Consider the following 25,545-nt stretch of genomic DNA (forward strand, 5'->3'; position numbering starts at 1 on the left):
CTTGCATTGCTGTCATTTCTTTCCCCAATTTTTCCTCTATTTATTTTACTTGATTTTCAAAATCCTTTTTGAGCTCTTCCATGGTCTGAGACAATTGCATATTTATTTTGGAGGTTTTTCCTGTAGAAGCCTCGACTTTTAGGTCTTCCTCTGAAGACCTAAATTATTCCTCCTCATCCAAAAGGATGAAAGGAAATATCTGCTTACCAGAAAGGTAACTTTCTATTGTCTCATTCTTTTTCTCTTTGTGGGGCATTTTCCTAGCTAAGTTACTTGACTTTTGAGTTCTTTGTCAGGGCTGAGCACAGGGCTGAGATTCAGATCAGGGAGCCCCCAGGGGCTCTAGGTGGATGGCTCAAAAAGCTGCTGCTGCAGTGGCTGCTGCCAGGGTTGGGGGGTCCACACCGGTCTCCCCTCTCCTGGGTGATGGGGCCCTCCCACTGACCTTTGAAGGTGTTGGTGGATTGAGCAATCTGGGAAATGGTGCTGCCAGTTGCTCCCTGCAGTCTGTTCAGGGTCCTGTCCCTGCCACAGCAGGCTGTGCTCCCACTTCCTGGGCTGTCCTGTGTGTGCTCCATGCTTCCTGGGCTCCATTACACTTAATCAATACCTTTTTCTGAGATGGGTTATTTAAGAATTCTATTTCCTCTTCCATTAACCTGGGCAATTTGTGTTTTGGGGAATATTCATCCATTTGACTTAGGTAATCAGTTTTGCTAGCATATAAATGGGAAGAATAACTCCTAATAAGATATTAAATTTTGTCTTAATAACTGCTACAATCACCCTTTTTATTTTTGAAACCGGTATTTTAGTTTTCTTTTTTAAAATCAGATTAACCGATGGTTTATCTGTTTTAGTGGCTTTTTTCAACCAGCTCCTAGTTTTACTTATTCATTTTTTTAATTTCAAGTTTATTGCTTTTTCTCAATTTTTTAGGATTTTCATTTTGGTTTTTACTTTAGAATTTTTTAATTTATTCTTTTTTAGTTTTATTTTTAGTTACAGGCCTAATTCACTGATCTCTTCTTTTCCTCTTTCATTGATATACATATTCAGAAATATAAAATTTCCCCTTTGTACTGCTTTGGATGTGTTACACAAATTCTTGTATGTTGTTTCATTGCTGTAATCATCTTTAATGACATTATTGACACTTTCTATGATTTGTTCTTTGACCTATTCATTCCTTAAGATTATATCAATTAGTTTCCAATTAGCTTTTAATCTATGTTTTCACAGTCATTTGTTGAATGTCATTTTTATGGCATTATGATCTGATAAGGGGGCATTTTCTGCATATAGAAGAAGGCAGTAGTCAGAAGGAAAAAATAACTTAGAGGAAAGACAGCATAGAAAGAGAGTGAAAAGGATAATTAGGAGAAAATAGGTAGAAGGGAAATAGTAATCAATATTGTGAATGTGAATGTGATAAGTTGACCTTTAATCTGGAAGCAGATAGCAGAATAAATTAGAAACCCGAATCCAACAATGTTTTATTTACAAGAAGAACACTTGAAACAAAGAGACACACATAGAGTTAAGATAAGGGGCTGGTGTGGAATCTATTATGTTTCAGCTGAAATAAAAAAAAATTAGAAGTGGTAGTACTCATGATCTCAGACAACGTAAAAGCAAAAATAGACTTAATAAGAGAAAAGCAGGAAAACTGAATCTTGCTGAAAGGCCCCAAAGACAAATTGACCATATATTAGGGTATTAAAAACCCCACAAAGAAAAGCAGAAGTTGCTTCTCTCTGTTCTTGATCTATGACCCCTGAATGGGTAGAGGCAATGGAGTTGCCAAGCAGCATCCAGTCCTGCATTCCAGTGTTGGCATGGGAATGAAATGGTGGCACCATTTCAACTTTTCTCTGAAGTTGTTTTAAGAATACAGTATCATAATTACCAGTCCTTGGAAGCAAAGTTCCCAAGCTTTTAGGGAAAAAGATGAGATACCCATTATACAGATAGGACAGTATTTAGGGATAATAGATTTAGAGGGGATCCAGTCTAAACTACCTAATTTTATAGATGAGAAAAGTTGAGGCTTAGAGTTGAGAAATGATTTTCCCAAGGACACATAGGTAATAAGTAGACGCATGTCCTCATTAGAGCCTCTTTCCATGCTAGAGCTTTCCATCATACTTTGAGACACTTAAAATTTTTGACTCCTTGAACTCTGTGGCATTTCAAGATTCATTAGTATCCAGCATTGAAGTAAGAAGATTGAATAACAGAGCAGCTGAGGAACTGGGAGGGGACTTAAAGACCTTTTATTCCATCCAGTCTTTTCAACATTTAGATCAAAAGACTGATGCCCAGGGAGGTTATGACTGGCCCTTATCACCCAAGATTAGATGATAGGATGGAGATATGAACCTGAAACATCTTGTTCTCAACTCTGACACCCTTTACATTACTACATGCTGCCTCCTCTCCACCAATAGGCACACCTCTTCAATGAGCAAGCACTCACACAAGGCACTACTTGAATTCCTATAAGTGACTGACTAATCCTTGAAACAAAAAGCACCAAAAAGCAGTCACTCCCCCACTCATTGAGAAGGCAAGCAATATGATGTTAATTATACCTGTGAAATCCAAATAGAATTTGAAGGACTTCACCATCTAAATGGAATTCCTCTGTATTTTGGACTTTGCTTAAGATTTCCTCTGTGTAAATGCCAATCACCTTAGATTAATATATTGACTTATTTTAATAATCAGGGTTTTGTTGAATGATAATCTCTATGATGATTGCATTTATCAGGAGCTCTTATGTATATAAGAAAGATTCCTTTTTGGAGAAAAGCCTTTAAGACACAGTTTGCTCTGCTTAGAAACAGAGGAGATCTTAGAGGCCATTTCATCTAAACTCCTCATTTTATGAAAAAGAAAAATGAGTCCCTGAGAGTAACTTACCCAAAGTCATGTAGGCAGTAAGTGATATTCCTAAGATGTGAACTCATGTCCTCTCATTCAAAATTATAACTAATTTTCCAATTTTCTGGGTGCTTATCTCATTCCTGCTAATAGACTAGATACTTTTTAGAGGCAGGAAGTTTTTTTGTTTTATCCCTGTATCTTGTCCAAAGTCTGTCTCATATCAGCTGCCTCTATTAAATCCCATCCCAGAATTTTGTTCCCATGGATAAATTGTGAAGCTGGTGAAATCTGAATTTCCTCCTGTAGCTGTCCTCTATGTATTCTTTTTTGTCTCTTCTCTCTATGCCCCTTCCCTCCCTTTCAGGCACTAAAGAATCTTCTCCATTATTAAATTCTAGCATTAGAAAAAAGATTTGATCTCAGTCTGGTGCCCTTTATATTATCAATCCCAGAAAAAAATTTAACCTTATCTGTTAATTATTGGAAAATATTTCCCTTTCTTATGAGAATTATAAGCATGAACTAATAAGTGGATTAACTCTTTGAGGAAAGGAAAACTTTCTAGAACCCAAAATCCTATCATAAAAATAAGCAGCTGACTGATCTACTAGGCCAAAGACTGCCCTGTTGTACACATAACCTTAGCCTCCATATATTAAAAGAGGCCTGAAAAAAATTGGAAAGCATTTCAAGGACAGCTAACAAGTAATACTGTTTCCTTTTTAAGGAAAAAATAAAAGTTACATAAAACAGTTTTATTTCTCAGGAACTACTGTAAAGTGATAATAAAAGAAAGATAAGCCTGGTAGACCTGAGTTGTTTTTTGTTTTTTTTTTTAAGCCAAGGCATACTGTGAGCTGAAGAGACGGAGGTCAGGCAGTACTGGTTCCATGAATAGTAACTATCCTCAGAAATCAAAAGGCCATGAGCATGCATTGTGGAAAATTCTTTTTGTCGTGTCCCAATTTTTTGAACCATTCTCCAACACTCAGCTCCAGTTCTTTCTTCTTCCGGATACCTTTGCTGATCACCCCAGCCAGAACTGATCTCTCCATTTCTCTAGTCTTACATCATTTACTTTGTACCAGTCAAGTGATACCGCCACATATAGCCTGGAATTTTAGGTATGTGTGTGGGATTATTTTTCTGGTCATCAAGCTTCTTGAGGTCAAGGTCAATGTGCTGCACAACTTTTTGTTATGTACAATCCTTTGTGTGATGCCGTGTCCGCAGTATAAGTACTTTTTAATAGATTAAATGAATAAATGAACAGAAGGAGTTCTCTTCTAATAGTGTGCATTTTTAACACTAAGGATACTTTTCTACTTAAATATGTAGGAATTTAGATAATAATAAACAGACTTTCACTGCAAAAAGATTGCTATTTATTTTAAGAATTAATTGAAATCATATGTGCACATATTCTAAAACATTCTTCATTCTGTATTCTTATTAACAGTGGTACCAAACTGGCTACTTCCAGTGGAGATACTACAGTGAAATTGTGGGATCTGGTCAAAGGTGACTGCATTCTTACCCTGGGAGGACACAGTCATGCAGTCTGGTCCTGCACATGGCATTCCTGTGGAGATTTTGTAGCATCTTCCTCATTGGATACAACTGGCAAAGTCTGGGATGTCAACAGGTAAGAGACTCTTTAAAACACTTTGGCTCCTCATAGAAACAAACACCATGAAGAATATTCTGAAGGGATGCTTTGTTAGTTTTCTTTTGTTTGTTTTTTAGAAAGCAGTTGGACTAAATGACAGCTGAGAATCCCTTTCCCAATCTATTAGTGTATGTTACTATATCTCTATATTCTGTTTTGACATCTTAATTACAGTCACTTGACAAGGCTGAAGCTGGTTTACTAGGTAGCTATTTTACTACTTATTTTTTCATCATGAAAGAAGAGAACCAGTGACTGATTTAAATGTTATTTATAGTAATAAAGCTAATTTTTGTGCATTTTCCCAACCCAATTCCTTTTCTGTTAACATCTTTGAATAAGCATGAGTAGGGAAGAAGTAAAAACTATTATTCTGTTAATAGTAAGTTCTATTTAAAATTTATTTATTATAAAACCAACACAAATATGTCTTTTCTTTCACTGAAAATCACCTTTAAAAAGTGAATCCCTTTCATGTTACTGACTGTAAGATTCTAGAAGGAAGGAATTTTGTCAATCTGTACAAATATACTTTGATGTCGTATTTAACAATGCTTTGGACAGCTCCTATGTACTTCTAGGATTAATCTGCTATGCAAAATGATTAAGCCCTGGTAATGTCTCTGGAAGCAACCAAAAGATAGGAATAGTTACAAGGCTGCTAATTTGTCTAATTCAGAAATCAGTAGATGTGTGGATTCAGAAGGAAACTGCCAGCTCAGGAACCTCTGGGAGCACAGAAAGCACAGGGGGAATAATAGGGAAGGATGGGAAAAATGCCTAGGTTAGCAGGGAAGACTCATCAATATCCAGTTCAAGTTGAATCCAGGAATCAACAGAATGCTAAAGGGAAAAAGTCAGAATCAGGAAAAGCCTGAGCCTGTGCTAGTAAAAGTTAAAATTTATTTATCAAACATAGCTAAAAGTCCAAAATAGTCAGAAGAGCTGATGAAATTGCTTTGACAAAGGTGGGCCTATCTATATTTCCTTTTTAAGTAGCAACGATAGGCTATTGGCCATGGTCAATCAGAATTTGAAAGGTTCCTGACCCCAGAGATCTATGTAGGGCATGATGGGATTCCCCATTCCCACTGTTAGAAATGTACAAGAGGGAGAGTTGGATTTTGTTTCTTAACTGACAAAAATCTTTCTTCAGTCTAACTGGTTCCCACATTTGATCTTCCAACCTAATTTCTTCTTACACAAAAAGATACTTAAGTTATTAACATTGAAAGCGATAATCCAGGATAGATTGAATCCAGAATTATTTTTCCCCAGATTCAAATTATTTAACATATTTTAAAAATGATTTCTAAAACCAAATGATTAAAAAAATTTTTAGTAGTTTTTTTTTCCAATTATATGTCAAGACAAATTTCAGCATTTTTTTTCACAAAGGTTTTGAGTTCTACATTTTTTTCTTCCTCCATTCTTCTCTTCCTGACTTCCTAAAATGGTAAGCAATTTGATGTAGGTTATGCCTGTTCTATTATGTGAAACATTTCCGTATTAGTCACAGTTGTAAAAGAAGAGATCAAAGGGAAAAACAGAATACAAAAATGTATGAAGTAAGTGCAAAAGTAAGTTTCTATCTGTACTTAGCGTCCATCAGTTCTTTATATGAATGTGGATAGCATTTCCTTCCTGAGTTCTTTGTACTTAGCATTGCAAGTAGATCATTGTATTGTGAATAACAGCTGAGTCATTCATAGGTGATCTTCACAGAGTGTGGCTGATACTGTGTACGATGCTTTCCTGGTTCTGCTAATTTCACTTTGCCTCAGTTTCTACAAGTTTTTTCAGGTTTTTTCTGAAATCTGCCCATCCATCATTTTTTATTTTGTAATAGTATTCCATTTCATTCACATATCACACCCTGTTCAGTCATTCCCCAGTTGGTGGGCATCCCCTCAGTTTTCAATTCTTGGCCACCACAAGAAGAGCTGCTGTAAATGTTTTTGTACATGTTGGTCCTTTCACTTGTTTTATGATCTCTTTGGGATACAGACTTAGTCATGGTATTGTTGGATCAATGGGTATGCATAGATTCGTTACCATTTGGGCATAGTTCCAAATTGCTCTCCAGAATGGGTGGATCAGTTCACAACTCCACCAATGGTGCATTACTGTCCCAATTTTCCCACATCCTCTCCAACACTTATCATTTTCATTTTTTCTAATCTGATTTTGTAGTTTTGTAGTCAATCTAATAGGTGTGAGGTGGTGTATCAGAATTGTTTTAATTTGCATTTCTCTAATCAAAAGTGATATAGAGCACTTCTTAATTTGCCTATAGATAGCTTTGATTTCATCATCTGAAAAATGCCCACTCATACCCTTTGACCATTTATCAATTTGGAATGGCTTGTAGTCCTATAAATCTGACTCAGTTCTCTATACATTTGAGAAATGAGGCCTTTGTCAGAGATACTTTGTGTAAAAATTGTTTCCCACCTTTTTGCTTTCCTCTAATTTTGTTTGCATTGCTTTTGTTTGTACAAAAGATTTTTAATTTGACATAATCAAAATTATCTATTTTAAATTTTGTAATGTTCTCTACTCTTGTTTGGTCATAAACTTGTAATTCACTTAACTTCTCCTTTAAGAATTTGGATGTGATATCACTTAGTGCATAGATGCCTGGTACTGATATTTCTTTGGTACCTTTTAGCAAGATGTAGTTTTCTTCCTTATCACTTTTAAGTAGATCTACTTTGATTTTACTTTGTCTGAGATGAGGATTGATATTCCTGATTTCTTTTACTTCAGCTGGAGCATAGTAGATTCTGCTCCAGCCTTTTACCTTTATTCTCTGTGTGCCTCTCCGCTTCAGGTGTGTTTCTTGTACACAACATATTGTAGGATTCTGGTTTCTGATCTTCTCTGCTATCAGCTTGCCTAATGATTAAGTTTTTTAAAAAGTTTTGTACTTTAAAGGATAAATTTTGGTTACATGAAAAATTCATTTATGTAAAACATCTCTTTTCTCTATAATGATAGATAATGAAAATGTTGATTTATAATGGTTAGTATTTACTCTTATTTGCTTTTTTTCTGAATGCATTATACCAAATACCAGGGCTTTAGGAACTAATATGTAACTGTGCTTGTAATTACCCTGACTTTTGGTGAAGATTCTAATAAAGGAACATATCCCATTCTAAAATGAAGGCTGCATGACATAAATATTGGAACCTATAGTTAGGAAAATCTGGATTCACATTCTGCTGCAAGTGCATACTAGTGGCATGACCCTGGGCAAAAGAGAATCTCTCTTCATTGTAATGCCCATAACAGTAAATTGAAAAAAAAAAAGAAAAATAGCATTTACACTACAGATTTGTTTTGAGGACAATATTAGTTTCTATGCATGGAGATATATATATATATATATACATATATATATGCATGTATATATTTATTATGCATATAAAAGATGCATATAAAAGATATTTATTAAATCTTAAATTAAATTAAATTAATTAAATGATGGCTGACTGACTAATTAGCTCTCCCATAGAACCTTCAGTCATTCTCTCTTGCTTTGAGGAGGAAAATACAGAGACTCATCTGGTATCCATAGGTCCTTAGAATTTTACTCTATTTTCTCTTCCTAAATGGATTTCCATTCTTCTTGGACATGTGCTTTATATGTAAGCTTGACTGGCCCATTTGGTATTACATATTCTGTCTTCTTTCTTTAGAATAGATAGGCTATTTTCTATCCCGCCTTCTCCTGTAACCCCTCCGTCCCTAAGAGGAATCTCCTACAATATATCTTTCCTGATTTTCCCATTTGCTAGTATACTCTAACCCCTAAAATGACTGGATTTATGTTGTATGTATATGCAAACATGTATATACATATATAAATATATACATATGTGTATACATATATAAGTAAATATACATGTGTGTATATATGTACACATATACACACAACATAAACATATGCATTTATGTTATATATCTGTATATGTACATATGCAAATATGCAGCATGTAGTCATATATATGTATAATGCTTTTATTTGCATAGATGTAGTTTCCTTCAGTTAAATTTACAATTTAATATGTCTCTATATGTACAATATGTCTCTATATCCCCAGTGTCAAAAACAATGCAAAGCACAATGTCTGTCATATGAGTGTTTAAGAAAAGACTTATTGCGGTGAATTGGATTAAACAGAAATTATATAAGTTTTCAGTTATTATTGAGTTTAAGAAAAAATGTCAACTTACCTATTACAAATATAGGCTATTAAAACAGAATGCTCCTCCCTATAAAAGGTTAATGAAAACCCAGTTCTTCCTGTCACCCTCACAAATTCACAACATTGCCTTGACAATGATTTCTTAGAACACTCCAATCCATGTATCATCTTCCCATTGATGCCAAATAGATATGGATGTAGCAGACCAACTTTCATCCTGTTTGATGTCAAACACTCTGTAAACTGAATTTGCCTTCAAAAGCCTAGAACTCATCATCAGTGTCAAGGGCAGTGCATTGTCATTAAGGAAGAGAAATGCCAGTATTGACTGAGGGCAAGTATTGACAGAGGGATTGATTTTTTTCTAGAGTAGATGTCAATATGTTTTTTCAAAGTCACAGTCAAAGCATATTTTCAGTACTGGGCTTCCTCTCAAAATTCTACTCTGGCATTAGACCTCCTTGAGTTTAAATCAGTGCTGTAGCTTAGACTAGGTTCAGAAGCATTTGGGCTTTGTCTCATGGCTTCTCTTTGTAGATGCAAAGAGATATAAAGCACACTTAGCAGTCGCCCCATGCTCACTCTGCTGTGTGTATGTGGCAGAGCTCTTTACTAACATAAGACATACTAAGGAAAGTTCAGGGACAGGGAAACGACAAATACCTCTCTTGCCACTTTCAATTTCCTTTATCTTCCCTGTCCCCAACCCATTGAGTGCTTGCTAAGATAGGGCAGATTGCTTTCGTTATTATAGAACTAGAACATTTCCTAGTGTGTGACTGTGTTATGAAAGTAAAAGGAAGTAATAGGAGATATAAAACAGTGCATGGATCCTGGATCTGGAACCACGTTAACTAGTTACCAAGTACTTTCTTCTGAGAGATGTTTTGGGGGGCTTTAGCCTGTATAAATCTCTAGTAACATGGGTCCTGGTGGATGCTTTTGTAACACATTGTTTGTAACACACGCTACCTCCTGAGGTGATTGCTTTATTGGAAAGTAAGGGTGCAATGTGTGACGGGGGTCGGTCCTAGGCGCCTGGGCGGATAGGGGCCTCCCCGGGAGTGGCAGCCCACCAATCCGAGGGAGACACGGCTCCCATAGAGGAGTTGTGAGCCCACGGGATTGGTCGGGTGGGCTGGATCCAATCGGGTGGTAGGCCTCGCCCTCGGGGCGGGTTAGGATGGCAGCCCGGAAGAACCTCCCTATATAAGACAATGCCCTGAACTGCTCGTGGGACTCCTCCATGCAATAAAGCTATGAACCTCCTGCGCATTGCCTGATTATTGCCTGCCGCCGTGTCCCCCGGGGTAGGTCCGGAGACGTCCGAAGCTGTGCCCACCAAAGGGAGATTCTCACTCGAAGGTCCCGGGGACAGACCCGGGACAAATGTGATTCCTGAGAGCAGTGACAGCAGTGTTTTAGTCATGAGTGTACTGAGTCAGCAGCAATAGGACCAAATGTTGTTCATAGCATAGTATATACTCAAATTAGAGTTTCAAAGCTAAAGTTGTGATATGTCATCTTGATGTATATTTAAGGTAATTCATTCCAGTTCTGACAGTGAGCTTCATGGGATCTTAGAGACAAACTACTTTTGATCCCCTCATTTTCCAGATAAAACAGAGGCCTAGAGAAACTAAGCTAGTTGTTTAGGATCAGAAAACTAGTTAGTAGGAGAGTTAGAACTAGTGTTCAAGTATCTTTATTACTAGACCAGGGTTCTTTTGATTATCCCATTATGCTCCTTTGTGACCTTCAAGATGGAGAAGTTAATCTGGCTGAGGTAGTGATTACTTTAAACAATGTAGATGAATTCCAAATCTTAAATATATAGCTGGAAGTTTTCTTACAGATAATTTAGTCCCGCTCCCTCATTAAGGAAATGAGGGTTTAAATTAGAGTTGAAATGATTTTTCCTAGGGGTCTTCACAATAGTAAGGAGGAAGAATTGGGATTTGAATCCAGGTGCTTGGACTCTATTTTATCAGTCTGTGTATCGCACAGATGACTAGTATAACCTGGATTTGTGTCCAGGACATTGACTTATGCAGCAGAGCCCAGATTCATGGTGATTCTGCACTTGGAATGGCAGTTATGGAACGACTCCAATTTGTTCCCCCATTTAAAACACAAAACTAGCTTGCAGTTGGGCTTCCAGCCCTGTGATAGGAAAGCTTGCCCTCTCCTGTGCAGTTCCCATTACATCTGCACGCTGCAATGCAATGACAGGGTTGGCCACAGATGTTTATGACAAATAATACAGAATCTAGCAAATGTGTCCCATTTCACAATAAATTTAAGGAAAACCCTGATGGAAGTAAGGTAAGGGTGTTTCTATCATAGCTCTCATGTTTGTTTCTTTCTGAGTTCTGTTCCTGTGAGTGAGTGGTTTTGATAAAACACCCACAGTCACCTTCACCTCCCCATTTACCCATTCAGTTGGGGGTCTCATCTTTTACAGTCTCACAGAAGTGAGCTCTAAATGAGGCTGACACAAGCATTGGCTCAGTATCAGTATGCTGCTCTAGGATGGTCACCATTTCTCCTTTCCTTCCTAGTTGTCTAGAGCATCTCACCCACCAATCATTCCTTGGAGCAAAAATTTCTGACTCCCATTCAGGAGTTTTCCTCATTTTAGTTTCATCCCTTCCAAAATTGGAAAGAACTGCAAATCCCAGAGGGTTTTGTGGTCAGCCTGCCCATGGTCAGGAATAGTTATCCTAGTAATTAACTGTTCATTCAACAAGTAATTATCCCACACGAAGTGTTAGGTCTTTTGAAATACAAAAGAAGCACAAGACCTGGATTCTGTCTGCAAGACCCTTGCCTACAAAATCATTCTTTTTATTTTAAATTACATTTGAATTTATTTTAAACTTAAATACAAAATAAGGAAAGAAAAGAAAAACATTGCCATGTTGTAGTGCCTAATATATTGATATTCCAAGTGCCTACAGAGGCCATGGACATCCCAGTGCAATTCTGAATCCTGAAATACTAGGAACTCTCCCCATGAAAGATGGCACCAAAACATATATTCAGACTCCAGAAAGCCAGATCCCTCATAGTAACAAAGACATCCATACACAGTAACAATGTAGAGAACACCACCAGCCCCAAGCCTTCCCCTTGCTAGGCTTCCCACAAACCAGCTCCTGTAAACAAAATGCCCTTCTCACCCTCACAGCTGGCTGCCTGATTGCCTGCGTCCTTCAGCTCTGACTGCTCTCTCACTAACTTCCTCTCAGCTCTGCTCTAGCTCTGCCTCTTCCTGTGCCACCCATTCAGCCAACTCCTCCCACCACAGGCTCCATGTGACTCAGGCTTCCATGTGACCCAGGCAGGCCACATGGGCCCATTAGTGAATATAAAAATTTCCCCATTAAATTACCATTATACATGTATACCCAGAACATGAGAGGATTCAAAATAAAGGAATAAATTTCCACTTCAAGAAAACCCATATAAATACTACACTTTATTTTCAAAGCTATCCATCTTTCCTTTGCTTCCTTGTATGTTTTTTTTGCCCCTGCTGTGAATTTTTTACTTTATTTGTTCTCTCTTTCCCCTCACCCCAAAAAGGCTACAATCAAGCACAGATATACATACATACATGCATGCATATGTACATGCACACATGTGTGTATACATACATACACATGTGTGCACATGCATGCACAGATATCCATAAACATACACATATATACATATATACCCAAATGCACATGTGTAAGATCGCATTATGCTTATTTCTACTTGTCACTATTTCTCTTTAGGGGGATAGCATCTTCCTCCATAAGTCCAAATCTTCCATATTTTTCTGAATCTTATCATTTCCTATACCATGACAATATTCTGACCCAATCACATTCTACTTAGGAGAATGTCTGTGAGAGTCCCTCCCCCTGCCCCCAATTTTTCTGCATTCCCTCTGTTCTCATAAAACCATAGGTTTTATTTATATAGGGAACTTTTAATTTAAAATAATCAAAATTATCCATTTTACACTTCAACATTGCTCTCATCTTATAGTATGGTTTGAGGTCTGATACTACTGAATCTAGTTTCTTCACATCTTTTTCTCCTGGTTTCCTTAAAGTTACTGACCCTCTGCTCTTCTAAATGAACCCAGTTATTATTTTTTATGTCTCAGTAAGATAAATTTTTAGTAATTTAACTGAAATGGTATTACATAGATTAGTTAAGTGAAATTGTCATTTTAAAATTATATTAACATTACTTGCCCATGTACAATGAATTTTACTTCAATTATTTAGATCTAACTTGGTTTATGCAAAAGCTGTTTTGTGTTTATATTCATATAGTTAGTTCCTATGTCTGTTTTGTAGACACACTCTCATATTTTCATACTATCTAGTTATTTTATATGGTCTAAAACTGTTCATTAATATTGCTGACACAGTATAGTTTCCCTATTTTCTCTTTTGCTTAAATCTATTTTTAGCTTTAACTTTGTCTGAGATTATGATTACTATCTCTGCTTTTACATAATAAATTCTACTCCTAACTTTTAAGTTTGTATGTCTCTCTCATTTTTATAGCATTTCCTAAAAGCAACATATTGTTGAATTCAAATTTTTAATCTGCTATCAGTTTCTATTTTATGAGTAATTTATCCCATTCACTTGTATTTTTTTTACAAAATTACTTATATATTTTCCTCCTTCCTATTTTCCTCATTATCCTTCTTATCCTATTCCTATCCTTCCTCACCCTTTTATCTCTAGCTGCTACCCTAACCCCTCCTCCAATAATCTCTCACTTATCCTCTCCCTCCACTCTGTTTCCTTATCATCTTACTTCTCTATCTATCTATCTATCTATCTATCTATCTATCTATCTATCTATACATATATATCTATCTATACATATATATACATATATATCTGTATATATATATGTATATATACATACAGAGAGAGAGAGAGAGTTTCTTCTTTAACCCATTCCCAAAGATGCATGTTCCAGAACTACTCACCTTCCTCCCCCATCTAATTCCTTTCTACCTTTTCTTCCTCTTGTACCTCATTTATATGAGGTAATTATTCTTTTTGCCTTTTTCTAAATCATTTTACCTTTAAGAATAATATCATACCCAGCTTTCCCCTAGTCTTTTTAACTCTCCAATTACTAATGACAAGCTTGTACATACAGTTTACATTTCCACATATAAAAAGGAATCAATTTGTCTTTATTAGTTCATTGTAATTAGTCTTTGATGTTTACCTTCTATTTCTCTTGTATCTTGTATGTCAGATTTTCTCTTTAGTTCTGGTCTCTTTACAATAAAATTCTGAAGGTCTCCCAATTCATTGAATGACCTTTTTTCTTTTTCTTTTCATTCAGAATTATAATAAACTTTGCTGGGTGTACTATTTTTGGTTGTAACTCCAGTTCTTTTGCTCTTTGATATATAATGTTGAAAGACTTGTGGTCTTTCAGCATTGCCACTGCTAGGTCTTGTGTAATTCTCATCATGCTGCTGCCATATTTGAATTGTCTTTTTCTCGTTGCTCATAATATTTTCTCCTTAACCTGGGGTTTCACAATTTGACTATGATATTCCTGTGTGTTTTCCTTATAGGGTCTCTTTCAGGTGGTGATCTATGGATTTTTTTTCCTATTTCTACTTTTGCCTTGTATTCTGACATTTCAGGACAATTTTCTTTGTTTATTTTATTAATATATCAAATTCTTTTTTTATTGTAGCTTTCAAGTAGCCCAATTATTCTTATATTTTCTTTTCTTGGTCTGTTCTCCAGATCAGTTGTTTTTTAATAAGATTTTTTAATTTTGTCTTCAGTTTTTCATCATTTGTATTTTATTATTTCTTGATCTCTTCTATTTTTTGTAGCTTGCTCTTTACCATTTCTGATTTTCAAGGAGTTGTTTTCTTCCTTAAGATTCTAGATCTCCTTTTTTAGTTGGTTAACTTTCTTTTTCATAATCTTCTTGATTTTCAATTGTTTTTAAATGAAAAAAATTTCCTCAGTCTCTTTTACTTGATTTTTGAATTCTTTTTTGAGTTCTTCTATGGATTCTCTTTGGACAGGTGACCATTGGTCTTTACTCTTTTGGGTAGGAGAGGACTTTTTAATTTAAGTATCCTCCTCTGAAGATGAACCCCAGTCTTCTCTGTTTCCATAGTAACTGTCTATGGTTAGGTTCTTTCACTTTTTCTGCTCACTTATTTAAATTTTAGCAGTTTATTACAATAATCACCTCCAATCTTGGGGTGTAGGGGATGCTACTTCTGGCCTCAGGACATTCATACTGTTATTCTTGAACTTTGCCTTGGACTCAACCTCTGCACTCCTTTTTCCCTTCCAAGCCACAGCTATGGCCCCCTGGCACACTATGCTGGAAATGTTCTTTCTCCTTGAGAAACCTCCAGTGACTATGACCTGTAGTTCTGCCCTTTGCCTTGGAACCAAGACCAAGAACTCAGCTCTCCTGTAAGTGTCCACAGCCAGCAACATCCCCACCCCACTACTTCTGCACACATTGGGAGTGTACTGGTTCCTTCTACCCAGGACTACTTCTCAGCAACATAGCTGAAACTGGCATCCCTTGTCAGCAAAGGCTCCCTAAGTCTTCCCCCACTAAGCTGTTGACTCCTCACATTTTACAGGAGGTGAAAATTACTGTGACTGACACTGAGGTTACCACCCAATCTAGTTGCCACCATGGTTTACCACCTGCTATTTCAGAGTAACCAGCCTGGTGGTATTTGCTCTTCACTGGGTCCATTCCTTTATGCTGGGATTTTTTTCAGGAGGACCTCTATTTTGCACCAACTCTTATTTATTTTTACTGTTCTATGTTGACCCTGAGGTGATTTTTTTGTCTTTTTTGTGAAGGAAATCTGTAGAGCATGGAATTTCCTAACCTATTCTGTCATATTCCCAAAATCTTCCCCAAAATCATTCTTATAATGTCTTCATGAGAAGAATTATATTCAAAGCTAAAGATTTTGAAAGACATTGTAAGTTGATTCTGGTCTAGAGTCTCTTACTTTCTTGGGGAAATTTTCAACACAAAGAAAACAATATACATACTGGGTACAACAATAAAATGAAAGAGCAAAAAATTGAAATTAAATATTGTATAATAAGAGATAGCAAGCTTGGGCTCTGAGAACATATAAGAAAGAGCAGTTTCCCTTTCTTCACTCAGGCCTCTTTTTTGAAAAGTGAATGACTATGACTGGAACACTGCATATACTTTCAGACCTAGTTGATGTGTTGGGTAGTTTTCTTGATTTGCTTTCCTCCTCCCTCTTTCTTTTTTCTGCTTTTGTTACAAGTGATGACTGACTGAGTAGAGGAGGCAGGAACAATGTGTTCAGAAATGAAAGTGATATATAAGCAAAAATGTCGATATTTTGTAAATAGTAGTAGCTTTTAACAGATATTTCTAGAACTTTTTAGTATCCATAGTGTGGAATTGATGAAAACTGATAACTTTATCCAAAGTAAACTTATGAATTTAATCTTAGGAATGTTAAATTTTAGCAAACCACGTTACTTTTGCTTTGTTTTTAAAGTTACGTTTAGAAGCAACCAACAGTAGTATTTTTCTCGCTGTCCTATTTAGGGAAATGAGTTGACTCAAATGTTAAAATAGTTCAATTCCATCATAAAATGAGTTTCTGTGATATTGCCTTAGGAGATAATAGTTAAAATAAGTAGTATTCTCTATTAACTTGTTTATTAGTGAAGAAGCTCATTTTGAAATAATTTCATTACAGAAATGGTCAAAGAAAAAAATCTTCACAATAGCTATCTAAAATATATATGTATATATTTCTTAGATTTTAAACTATCAGCTTTGTATATCAAGTTCTACGATTCGAAATTGAGAATTCTTTCCACCATAGTGCATCAGCAAGCCCCCCAACATACAAAAGGGGGCCTGCTATCACAGTTCTTTGATCTGCTTTTCTAAAAGGAAAAGCAACTTTGGAGGGGTCAACAATCACTTTATTCAAGCACATGTATCATTCACTTAGCTCAGGGGGAAAAATTCAGCATGAACTTCAGAGAAAATACAGAGAAATGAAAATCAACAGGCATGCTTCCAAATGTATGACATAACCAATACATACATAAGTAATACATAGATCAACAGACAGATGCAATTGTCTGACCATAGTTAGCGTAGAGGGAAGCACCAACATCTGGGTTTTCAAAGCCAGGAGGCTCCTTAGCGGCTTCCCAGAGTCTCCTCTGGCCAAACAAACACTTCCAGTCAGTAAGACCTAAAGTAAAATCACACCTCAGAGTCCTTATATACTTTTAGAGCCAGAGGGCATCACAAACTTGCAACCATTGAGAACCAGAACTCATTAACAAAAGGTGTATACAGATCTTCCCAGGCCCATTAATGGGTTGGGAAGATCTTTAATCACATTATTCAAGCAGAGGCACTCGATTATACTAAAACAAAAACAGCAAAAGATCCTACTTTGCTTGTAGTTATACATATACATATATAAATACACATGTATACACGTATGTATATATGTATACATACATGTATATATGTTGTGAAAGAATAACCACATTTCTCTCTGTCCTGTCCTGCCCTCCATTTATTCCATTCTTTCCCTTGACCTGTCACCACAATAATGTTTGCTTCTGATTATCCCTTTCCCCAATTTGCTCTTTCTTCTGTTACCTTGACTCTCCTATCCCCTTCCCCCTTGCCTTCATGTAGGGTAACATTGATTTCCATACTCAACTGAATGTGTATTATTCCCTCCTTAAGCCAAATCCCATGGGAGTAAGGCTCACTTATTTCCTTTCATCTTCTCCCTTCTCCCTTCTCCCTGCCATTATAAAAGCTGTTTCTTGCTTCCTTTACGTGAGATGATTTTCTAAATTCTACCTCTCCTTTTCTCATACTCCTAGTACATTCCATTCAACAGCAAATTTTACTTTTTGGGTATTCTCCCTTCATATTCAACTCACCCTGTGCCATGTGTGTGTGTGTGTGTGTGTGTGTGTGTGTGTGTGTGTGTGTTCCTGCTTCTTCTCTGCCATCTTGGCCCTGCCCCCCTCTTATGAAGAAGAACAGTCTTAAGTCATCTTAAGATGCATCCACAATGCATCAATGAATGTGATCCTTGATGTGGGTACTCTTTTCATCAAGTGAATCACAACCCAACTATTACTGCACAGGAGCTTATGTATCTTTGATCCTACGTACTTTGGTCTCCTTTAGCAGATTTCCCTCACAATCTTCTCCTCTTCCAAGCCACCACATTTCTATTATAGCACAAGAATAATTCCAGTCACAAAGGTTTGCAGCTTCAATATGCTCATCAACTCCTTTCTCTCATTCACCACACATATATAAGCAGTTACCATCCTTGATTCACTTTTTAAAAATATGTTAATTGGATTTTTAAATTCTGAACTGAAATATAAGTTCTTACCTAAATTCATTCTCAATTTATTCTTTTATGGATTTTAATTTTCATTTTGAACCATTCTTTTGTTTCTTGCTTTCAGGAGTCCACAGGATTCTGTTTTCATCAGTCATTGGGTCACTCCCTTTTAAAAATTTTATTTGTTAAAAGAACTCTACTTCTCCTGCCTTCTGGATATAGCATCCTGTTTGTTGATATCTGTTTGAGTGCTGGGCATTTATTAAGGTTTTTTACTGAAATCTTTAGTGTTTCAGCTTTGTGTATGTGCATTGTACATATATGTGTATGTATGTATGTAATTGTTGGTCTTCACTTTCTGGACCTTCCATTCTTTATAGTACATAGAAACATTCCACACAGTCCTACCAAGATTGAAATGCAAGACAGTCTTTGTTTGTATTAGGAATCAACCATGATCCCTGTGCTAAGCATCCTGGTGGGGAAGGATTACCCCCAACCCTGTTTTAGGCTTTTTTCCTTTCAGGTCCAGTGTGAGGTCTTCTTCAGTACTCCTCAGTTAATCCCTGAACTCTCTTTTCCTACTCTTATTTGGGCAAAATAAACATCCACTTACTCCTTGTTAGCTGTGGAAGGACCAATGTGGTCTAGAAAGATTGTGTGTAGTCTAAGGGGAGAGGTCACTAACCAAGGCTAACTGGATAATAGAAGGATAGAGACTAAGCATTTTCTTTAAACTTCATATACTCTCACAACTAATCGAAATATGAATTATGGGCAATAGGTAAAATAATGATATCTGTTTCTACATCCAAAGCCATGAAAATCTAATTAGATAAAAATCCAATTAATTAACAGCAAAAAAGACTATCCCCAAGCCTTAATAATCTTAATAACCCTCTTCCTATCATCCAATGCACTGTGGCAGGGCTGAAAAATCTGACCTATGGGTTTAGGAGCTAGGATTCACCCAGCAATGGTTGCTGCTATAGCCTTAATCAGCACACCCCACCATTACACTGTATATGTAGGAGAAGACTGCTCTTCCCCAACTATATATACAAAGGATGTAGAGACATAGGGAAGTAGAACTGTGTTCAGCATGGGGCTGAGCATGCTGAACCAGCAAACTAAATGAGAAGTAACTGAAGCAAGGTGATTGTATGTTTGTGGGGGAAAGGACTGTACTAGGCCTGAAGGGAAAGGTATGGGCATCCATCCTGGTACACGTTTGTCTCCTACAAATCACTTGGGCAGTGACTGAGGCTGATCAAAAGTGAATTTCAGGAGGAAGAGGTGTCTTTGAGATTCAGCCTCTGGGGAATCCATGAGCAAAGAAGAAAGATTCCGATCGTGAGTGATAGGGGAATCAAAGGGGAAAAATAAAACTTTCCAAAGATCTCAAGAGAAATACGACTCAGTTACCAACTTTTAGCTCAAGCAGAAAAAGCAACCAAGATTTTTGTTTGAAAAAAGAACAGAGGATGACTTCCAAAGTTCTAAATGGGTCTGAACTCTGATTATTTGAATACCAAGGAAATTGCAAAGAACTCTGTGCATTCTTGCAAGAGCTTAGAAGCACAACCAAATATTTACAGGTAGTTCAAGAGAAAAATAAGGATCGTATAAGCAGAATTTATGTACTGAACCACAGGAATAATTAGAAGAATAAAAAAAAATTCAAATCCACATTGGAAAGTATCTCCAAATAAATGAAAGAAAATAGCCATTGATTGGAAATACAAACGTACAGAATTGAAGGACAATCTGGAAGGACAAGCAGCACACAATTATGTTAAAAGAACAAGAGGCAAAACATATTAATCTCAAAGGCAAGATATTACAGAAAATTTAAGGACTAAAGGTCACCCAGAGGAACATGAAGAGTTTTGTTCAAAAGCCTGAATAACCATGATATGGAAATGATATAAGAAAACTGCCCCAAAATTCCAAACAAAAAACAAACTAAAACTGGATAATCTGCACGTTACCTTCAGGAAAACAAAAAAAAAATGATGCTGTAAACACTAATATACGTAGATATTAAATTTAACAATTTCAATAAAAAATCCCTTAAGTGAAGATGAAAAAAAACACCTTCAACTGTTAAGGGAAAGGAAATTCAAGTAACACAAAACTGTTATGCCTCCTTTACAAGTCCCTTCCCAAAGGAGGGTATGGAAAATGTTCCAAAAAGTAAAAAATGCTCATTATACATCCCAAGATGTTCCAGGTTGCAAACTTGAGCTTACTCATTGATTTAAAAAAATATGAACATTCAATAAAAGAAAGAGACATTTAAGGCATTCTTACAAAGAAAATTAGATCAGAGCACATATTTATTTTTCCACAGAAATACAAAAAAAATTCCATAAATATAGCAACTAATGAAGACACATGTAACAAAATAAATTTCTGAGAATAAAAAAAATACAGACATATTTATTGTATTAACAACAGTAAGCAAGCATTAGCAGTTAACAACAAAATAACAACAAAAGACCATTAAGAATTTTTTTTCCTAAAGGTTTATGAGGAGGCAAAGTTGAAAATAGAAATCAAATAGAAGGGCTGGAGAAGGAACAGGCCTGAAACCTCCTAACACCTGCCTCAGGGTGAACTTGTTTTCTTTGGGGGACCAAATTTTAGAATGGGAAGACACATAAAAAGGGATGGGAGAGGAAGAGATAGAGTGAAATGGTGCTACATCCTGATCAGAACTATGGTTAACCATCAAGGGAAAGTGACTCTTGTAGCCTCTTGGGAAGGAATCCTCTAAGAGAACTGGGGAGGTAGCAAAGGGAAGGCTTGAAGCAGGGAAAATCTTGGTTCTGAGGAGTGAGATGGTCTCAAGGAATAACATTCCCATGGGAGGAGAGCTTGTGTAATGGGACATAAGGACCTTGAAATGGGGATAATCTTCAGGGATTTGGTGTTTATAGAGACTACTACCTCTGAGTGAGTGTTCTGCTTCCATTGAGAACTTCCTCCCAATTTGGATTGAATTGAATTGAATTTATTTTCCACCAGGAAAAGAATGATAGACATGGTCATTGTGACAAGGTCAATCCCAGAGAAAAGAAGTAATATCCTTTGGACTGTTGGGAAATAGAAAAGGCCCTTTTGATCATATGTCTCATCTGGAAACCTAGAAGCAGCTGTTGAATAAGGAATACCTCTAGCATTGTTAATATCCCCAGCAAGCAGGTGCTTTCAACCAAAGGGGACTGAATTGCCCTGAATAGGCCCTTAAATGTTCCTCCTGCCTACAAGCAACTCTGTCATCTTAATTTAATTGGTCACTATCTAATCATAGTTCCTGAATTGAATAAAGAGAAAGTAATAGGAAACTATAGAGAAAAGATCATATTAAAAGTGTGTGCAAAGAATAAAGTAAAATGTTGGGGGGTTAATAGTTGTGAGCAAGAACTTCTCATTTAAAGACATACATGATTTTATGTTAGGTAAATTATGCATCAAGGGTGACCTCTAAAAAGGAAAAGACTTATTGCTTACTTATAGAATAAGCAACAATAGAATGGGGCTTATTAAATTGTAAATGTGAAACCTTGTATTTATAATGGAAACTCCCTAATTCATTCTATATCTCATGTTCTTTATGATTCATTTTGCATGGTAAAGAGAAAAATATTTTGAATTAATGATTTAAAACATAATAATATTGTAATAGCATTAAAATACTCTGGGGCACATATTGGTTCATTAATAACTGTCTAATATAGCTTAAAGGCTATATTGGATTCTCAGTCCACATTCTTATGCTTCAAATAGCACCCAAGGTATATATGAATAAACCACTAAAACAGCTTGAAATATGGTCTTGGTGTAGGGCAAGGTATAACAAGATATCTTAATTGACTTTATGTGTTGTTCAGTCATTTCAGTCATATCTGACTCTCTGTGAGCGCCATTTGGTGTTTTCTTAGTAGAAGATACTAGAGTGGTTTGCCATTTCCTTTTCCATCTCTTTTTATGAAGAATTGAAGTAAACAGGGTTAAGTGACTTGCCAAGGTCACATAAGTGTCTCAGGCCAGATCTGAACTCAGGAAGAGTTTTCCTGACTGCAGATCCAGTACGCTATCCACTGTGTCACCAAGCAGCCCATTGAATTTATTATAATTTATCAAAAATGTTCCACTGAACAGTTGTTACTTTACATTTGATTTCAGGGAAAAGTAGAAATAATAGTTTGTTTCCCAGTTCCTAAACTGACCTAAATGCATAACTTAGGCTCATTGGAAATAAAAACCTCGGAAAGCATAAACAGTAGGGCAAAAAGTAGAAAGTAACATATCAAGGCTAGTAACTGTCATCTTCACAATGCACAGTAAATAAGTCATATCCAATATATATTTCTTTTATGAAGAATAATATTTTAGCACTAGAAAATAAATCAGATTTCCTAAAGGAGTTCTTTTTATGATATAAAAACAAAGAACTCCTTCACAACATATATGCCATTGGTGAAAAATGCATAGAACAAATTTCTCACTTGCAGTAAACTTGATGTTGAAGGTCCCTTTAAGAAATATGTTGGCAATACTAGGCTTAGAAATATTAACTCTATAAATGTCAAAAATTACATTTGACATTTGTTATTCATTAGGTGAGATTTGAAATGTGAATTAGATGAATTTGAAATACAAAATGCTATTTAAGATATGTACAATCTAGCTTTTGTCCTTACCACTCTACTGAAAATACTAATTCAAAGTTTACCAGAAATATCTTCATTGCCAAATCTAATTACTTTTTCTCTATTCTCCTAGTTTTTGAACTTTCTGAATTTTTTGACGCTGTCCACACCCTCCTCTTCCTTTAGTATCAATGACACTATTGTCTTCTCACTCTTGTTCTCTTTGTCTGGCTGCTTTTTACTACTAATTTATCATCAAACTCTTGTTCCCTATTCATAAGTATCCCAAAAAGTCTTTCCTAAAACCTTGTTTCCTTGGTGACCTTATCCATTTCCATGGGTTCAGTTCCCCTCAGAATCACAGTCTAAGCGTTCATCTATTCCAAACCATATCTAATCAAGGATTCCTTTTTCAACTATCTCAAATAAGTACTTATTCAGTCTCTACTAGAAGAGTTATGGTAGTGGGGGAAAGAAGGGAAGCAGAGGACTAACCCCTGAGGCAGCCTATTCCACATTTGGAGAGTTGTGTGATAATTCTCACCAATGGTTCCAAGAAACTGTAACATGCACAGTAGGCAAGTCAAACCAGGTTGAGGGTAATAACAGGCCTCAAATCTGTCATTGAGTTAGATGGGTCTGCCCCAAGCATGAACACTTCCCTGGCAGAATGATTGGATGAGAATGGCCAGGAAGGAAGCAGAAGCAGGCTCTTCAGACATTAGAGACACCAAAGTCATTGACATTCATCTTAACTTTTGTCCTGCCATTGGATGTCAGTGATTCTGGAAGAGAAAGTGAGCCTGATGACTGCACAACTCTGTCTCACTTAAATCTAATTCATGTTCAGATCAAGACATCACCCATCATCCACTGTTTTACCCAAATAGTGAGAGGTTATTGGTTCTCTTAAAAATGAAAGACAAACAACAGTAATTCTTAGCAATGTTTTCCTTAAAACTGGAAAATAGTGTGGTGGAAACTGGGCATAGAGCCACACCTAATGCTGTAGACCAGAGTAAATTCCAAATGGGCACACAATTTAGCTATAAAGGGTGATATTATAAACAAATTAGGGGAGCAAGGAATCGTTTATTTGTCAGATTAATGGAGGAATTTATGACCAAACAAGAAATAGAGAACATTATGAAATGTAAAATGGATAACTTTGATTACATTAAATTGAAAAGTTTTTCCACAAATAAAGCCAATGCAACCAAGCTTAGGAGGGAAGCAGAAAACTGGTAAAGAATTTTTATAACTAGTATCTGTGATAAAGGCCTTATTTCTAAAATATGTAGAGAACTGAGTCAAATTTAAAAGAATGCAAGTCATTTCCCAAATTGATAAATAGTCAAAGGATATGAACAGGCAGTTTTCAGAAGAAGAAATTAAAGCTATCTATAGTCATGTGAAAAAATGCTCCAAATCACTATTGATTAAGGAGATGCAAATCAAAACAAGGTACCACATCACACCTATCAGACTGGCTAACATGACAAAATAGCACAATGATAAATGTTGGAGAAGATGTGGGAGAGTTGGAACACTAATTCATTGCTGGTGAAGTTATGAGCTGATCCCACCATTCTGGAAAGCAATTTGGAACTATGCCCAAAGGATTATAAAAATGTGCATACCCTTTGACTCAGCAATACCACTTTTAGGGCTGTATCCCAAAGAGATCATAAATATGGGAAAATAATTCCCATATACAAAAACAGTTATAACAGTTTTTTTTTTTTTTTGTGGTGACCAAGAACTGGAAATCAAGGGAATGCCCATCAATTGAGCAATGAGTGAATAATTTATGGTATATGAATGCAATGGAATACTGTTGTGATATAAGAAATGACGAACAGGTGGATTTCACAAAAAACCTAGATGGACATTTATGAACTGATGCTGAGTGAAGTGAGCAGAATCAGGAGAACCTTATACATAGTAACAGCCACAGTGTACGAGCACTGTTTTTGATAGACTTAGCTCTTTACAGCAATTCAAGCATCTAAAACATTTCCAAAGGACTCATGATGCAAAATGCCATCCACATTCAGAGAAAGGACTATGAAGTCAGAATGCAGAATAAGGCAGACTATTTTCACTTTTATTTTATTTTGTTTTGTTTTCCTACATTTTATTTCCTATTCATTTTAATTCTTCTTTGCAACATGACTAATGTGAAACTATGTTTAATATGAAAGTGTAGAACCCATATAAGATTGCATGCTGTCTTGGGGAGAAAATTTGGAACTTATGAAAGTGAATGTTGAAAACTGAAAACAAATAAATTACTAGATTTGGGGAAGAAAGAAAAAAAATATTTCCTTAGAAGCCTAAATCTGAATGCAAATTCTACCTTATGATGCAACCACCATTTCCCTGACACAGTTTCTTTCCTCCTCACAACATATCTAAAAGATTATAAAACTATCCAGGCTTCCCTGATGCAGCTTCATGGTCATCTAGGCACATAAAAGGTCTCAGCTACATGCAATCTAGGCCACTTGGACTTGTTAGATTTCTGGATATCACACAAGATCATACCATGTCTTTTGCCGTCTCCTGCCTTGCTGACCAGAGGTTTTTCTATATGGGCACAAGAAAATCATATAAATAATAGCTATGCATCACTGCACCCTTACTCGATTAGAGCAAATCAAATTTTCTTTTGTTTATAGTCAGTGATTCATGAGT

The 25,545-nt window shown here is 36.2% G+C and overlaps 1 protein-coding gene across 6 annotated transcripts in view; it reads left to right on the forward strand.

Annotated features, from left to right (window-relative positions):
* The window catches only part of SPAG16 (sperm associated antigen 16), a 1,246,090-nt gene that overhangs the window by 662,517 nt on the left and 558,028 nt on the right, over positions 1 to 25,545 (forward strand). For all 6 annotated transcript variants that reach the window (XM_072617486.1, XM_072617488.1, XM_072617489.1 and 3 more), the window contains one exon: positions 4,349 to 4,534. In XM_072617486.1, the coding sequence (XP_072473587.1) occupies positions 4,349 to 4,534 (186 nt within the window). The remainder of the gene's footprint in view (positions 1 to 4,348; positions 4,535 to 25,545) is intronic.

Source organism: Notamacropus eugenii, chromosome 6, assembly GCF_028372415.1.
Source record: "Notamacropus eugenii isolate mMacEug1 chromosome 6, mMacEug1.pri_v2, whole genome shotgun sequence".
Taxonomy (NCBI): domain Eukaryota; kingdom Metazoa; phylum Chordata; class Mammalia; order Diprotodontia; family Macropodidae; genus Notamacropus; species Notamacropus eugenii.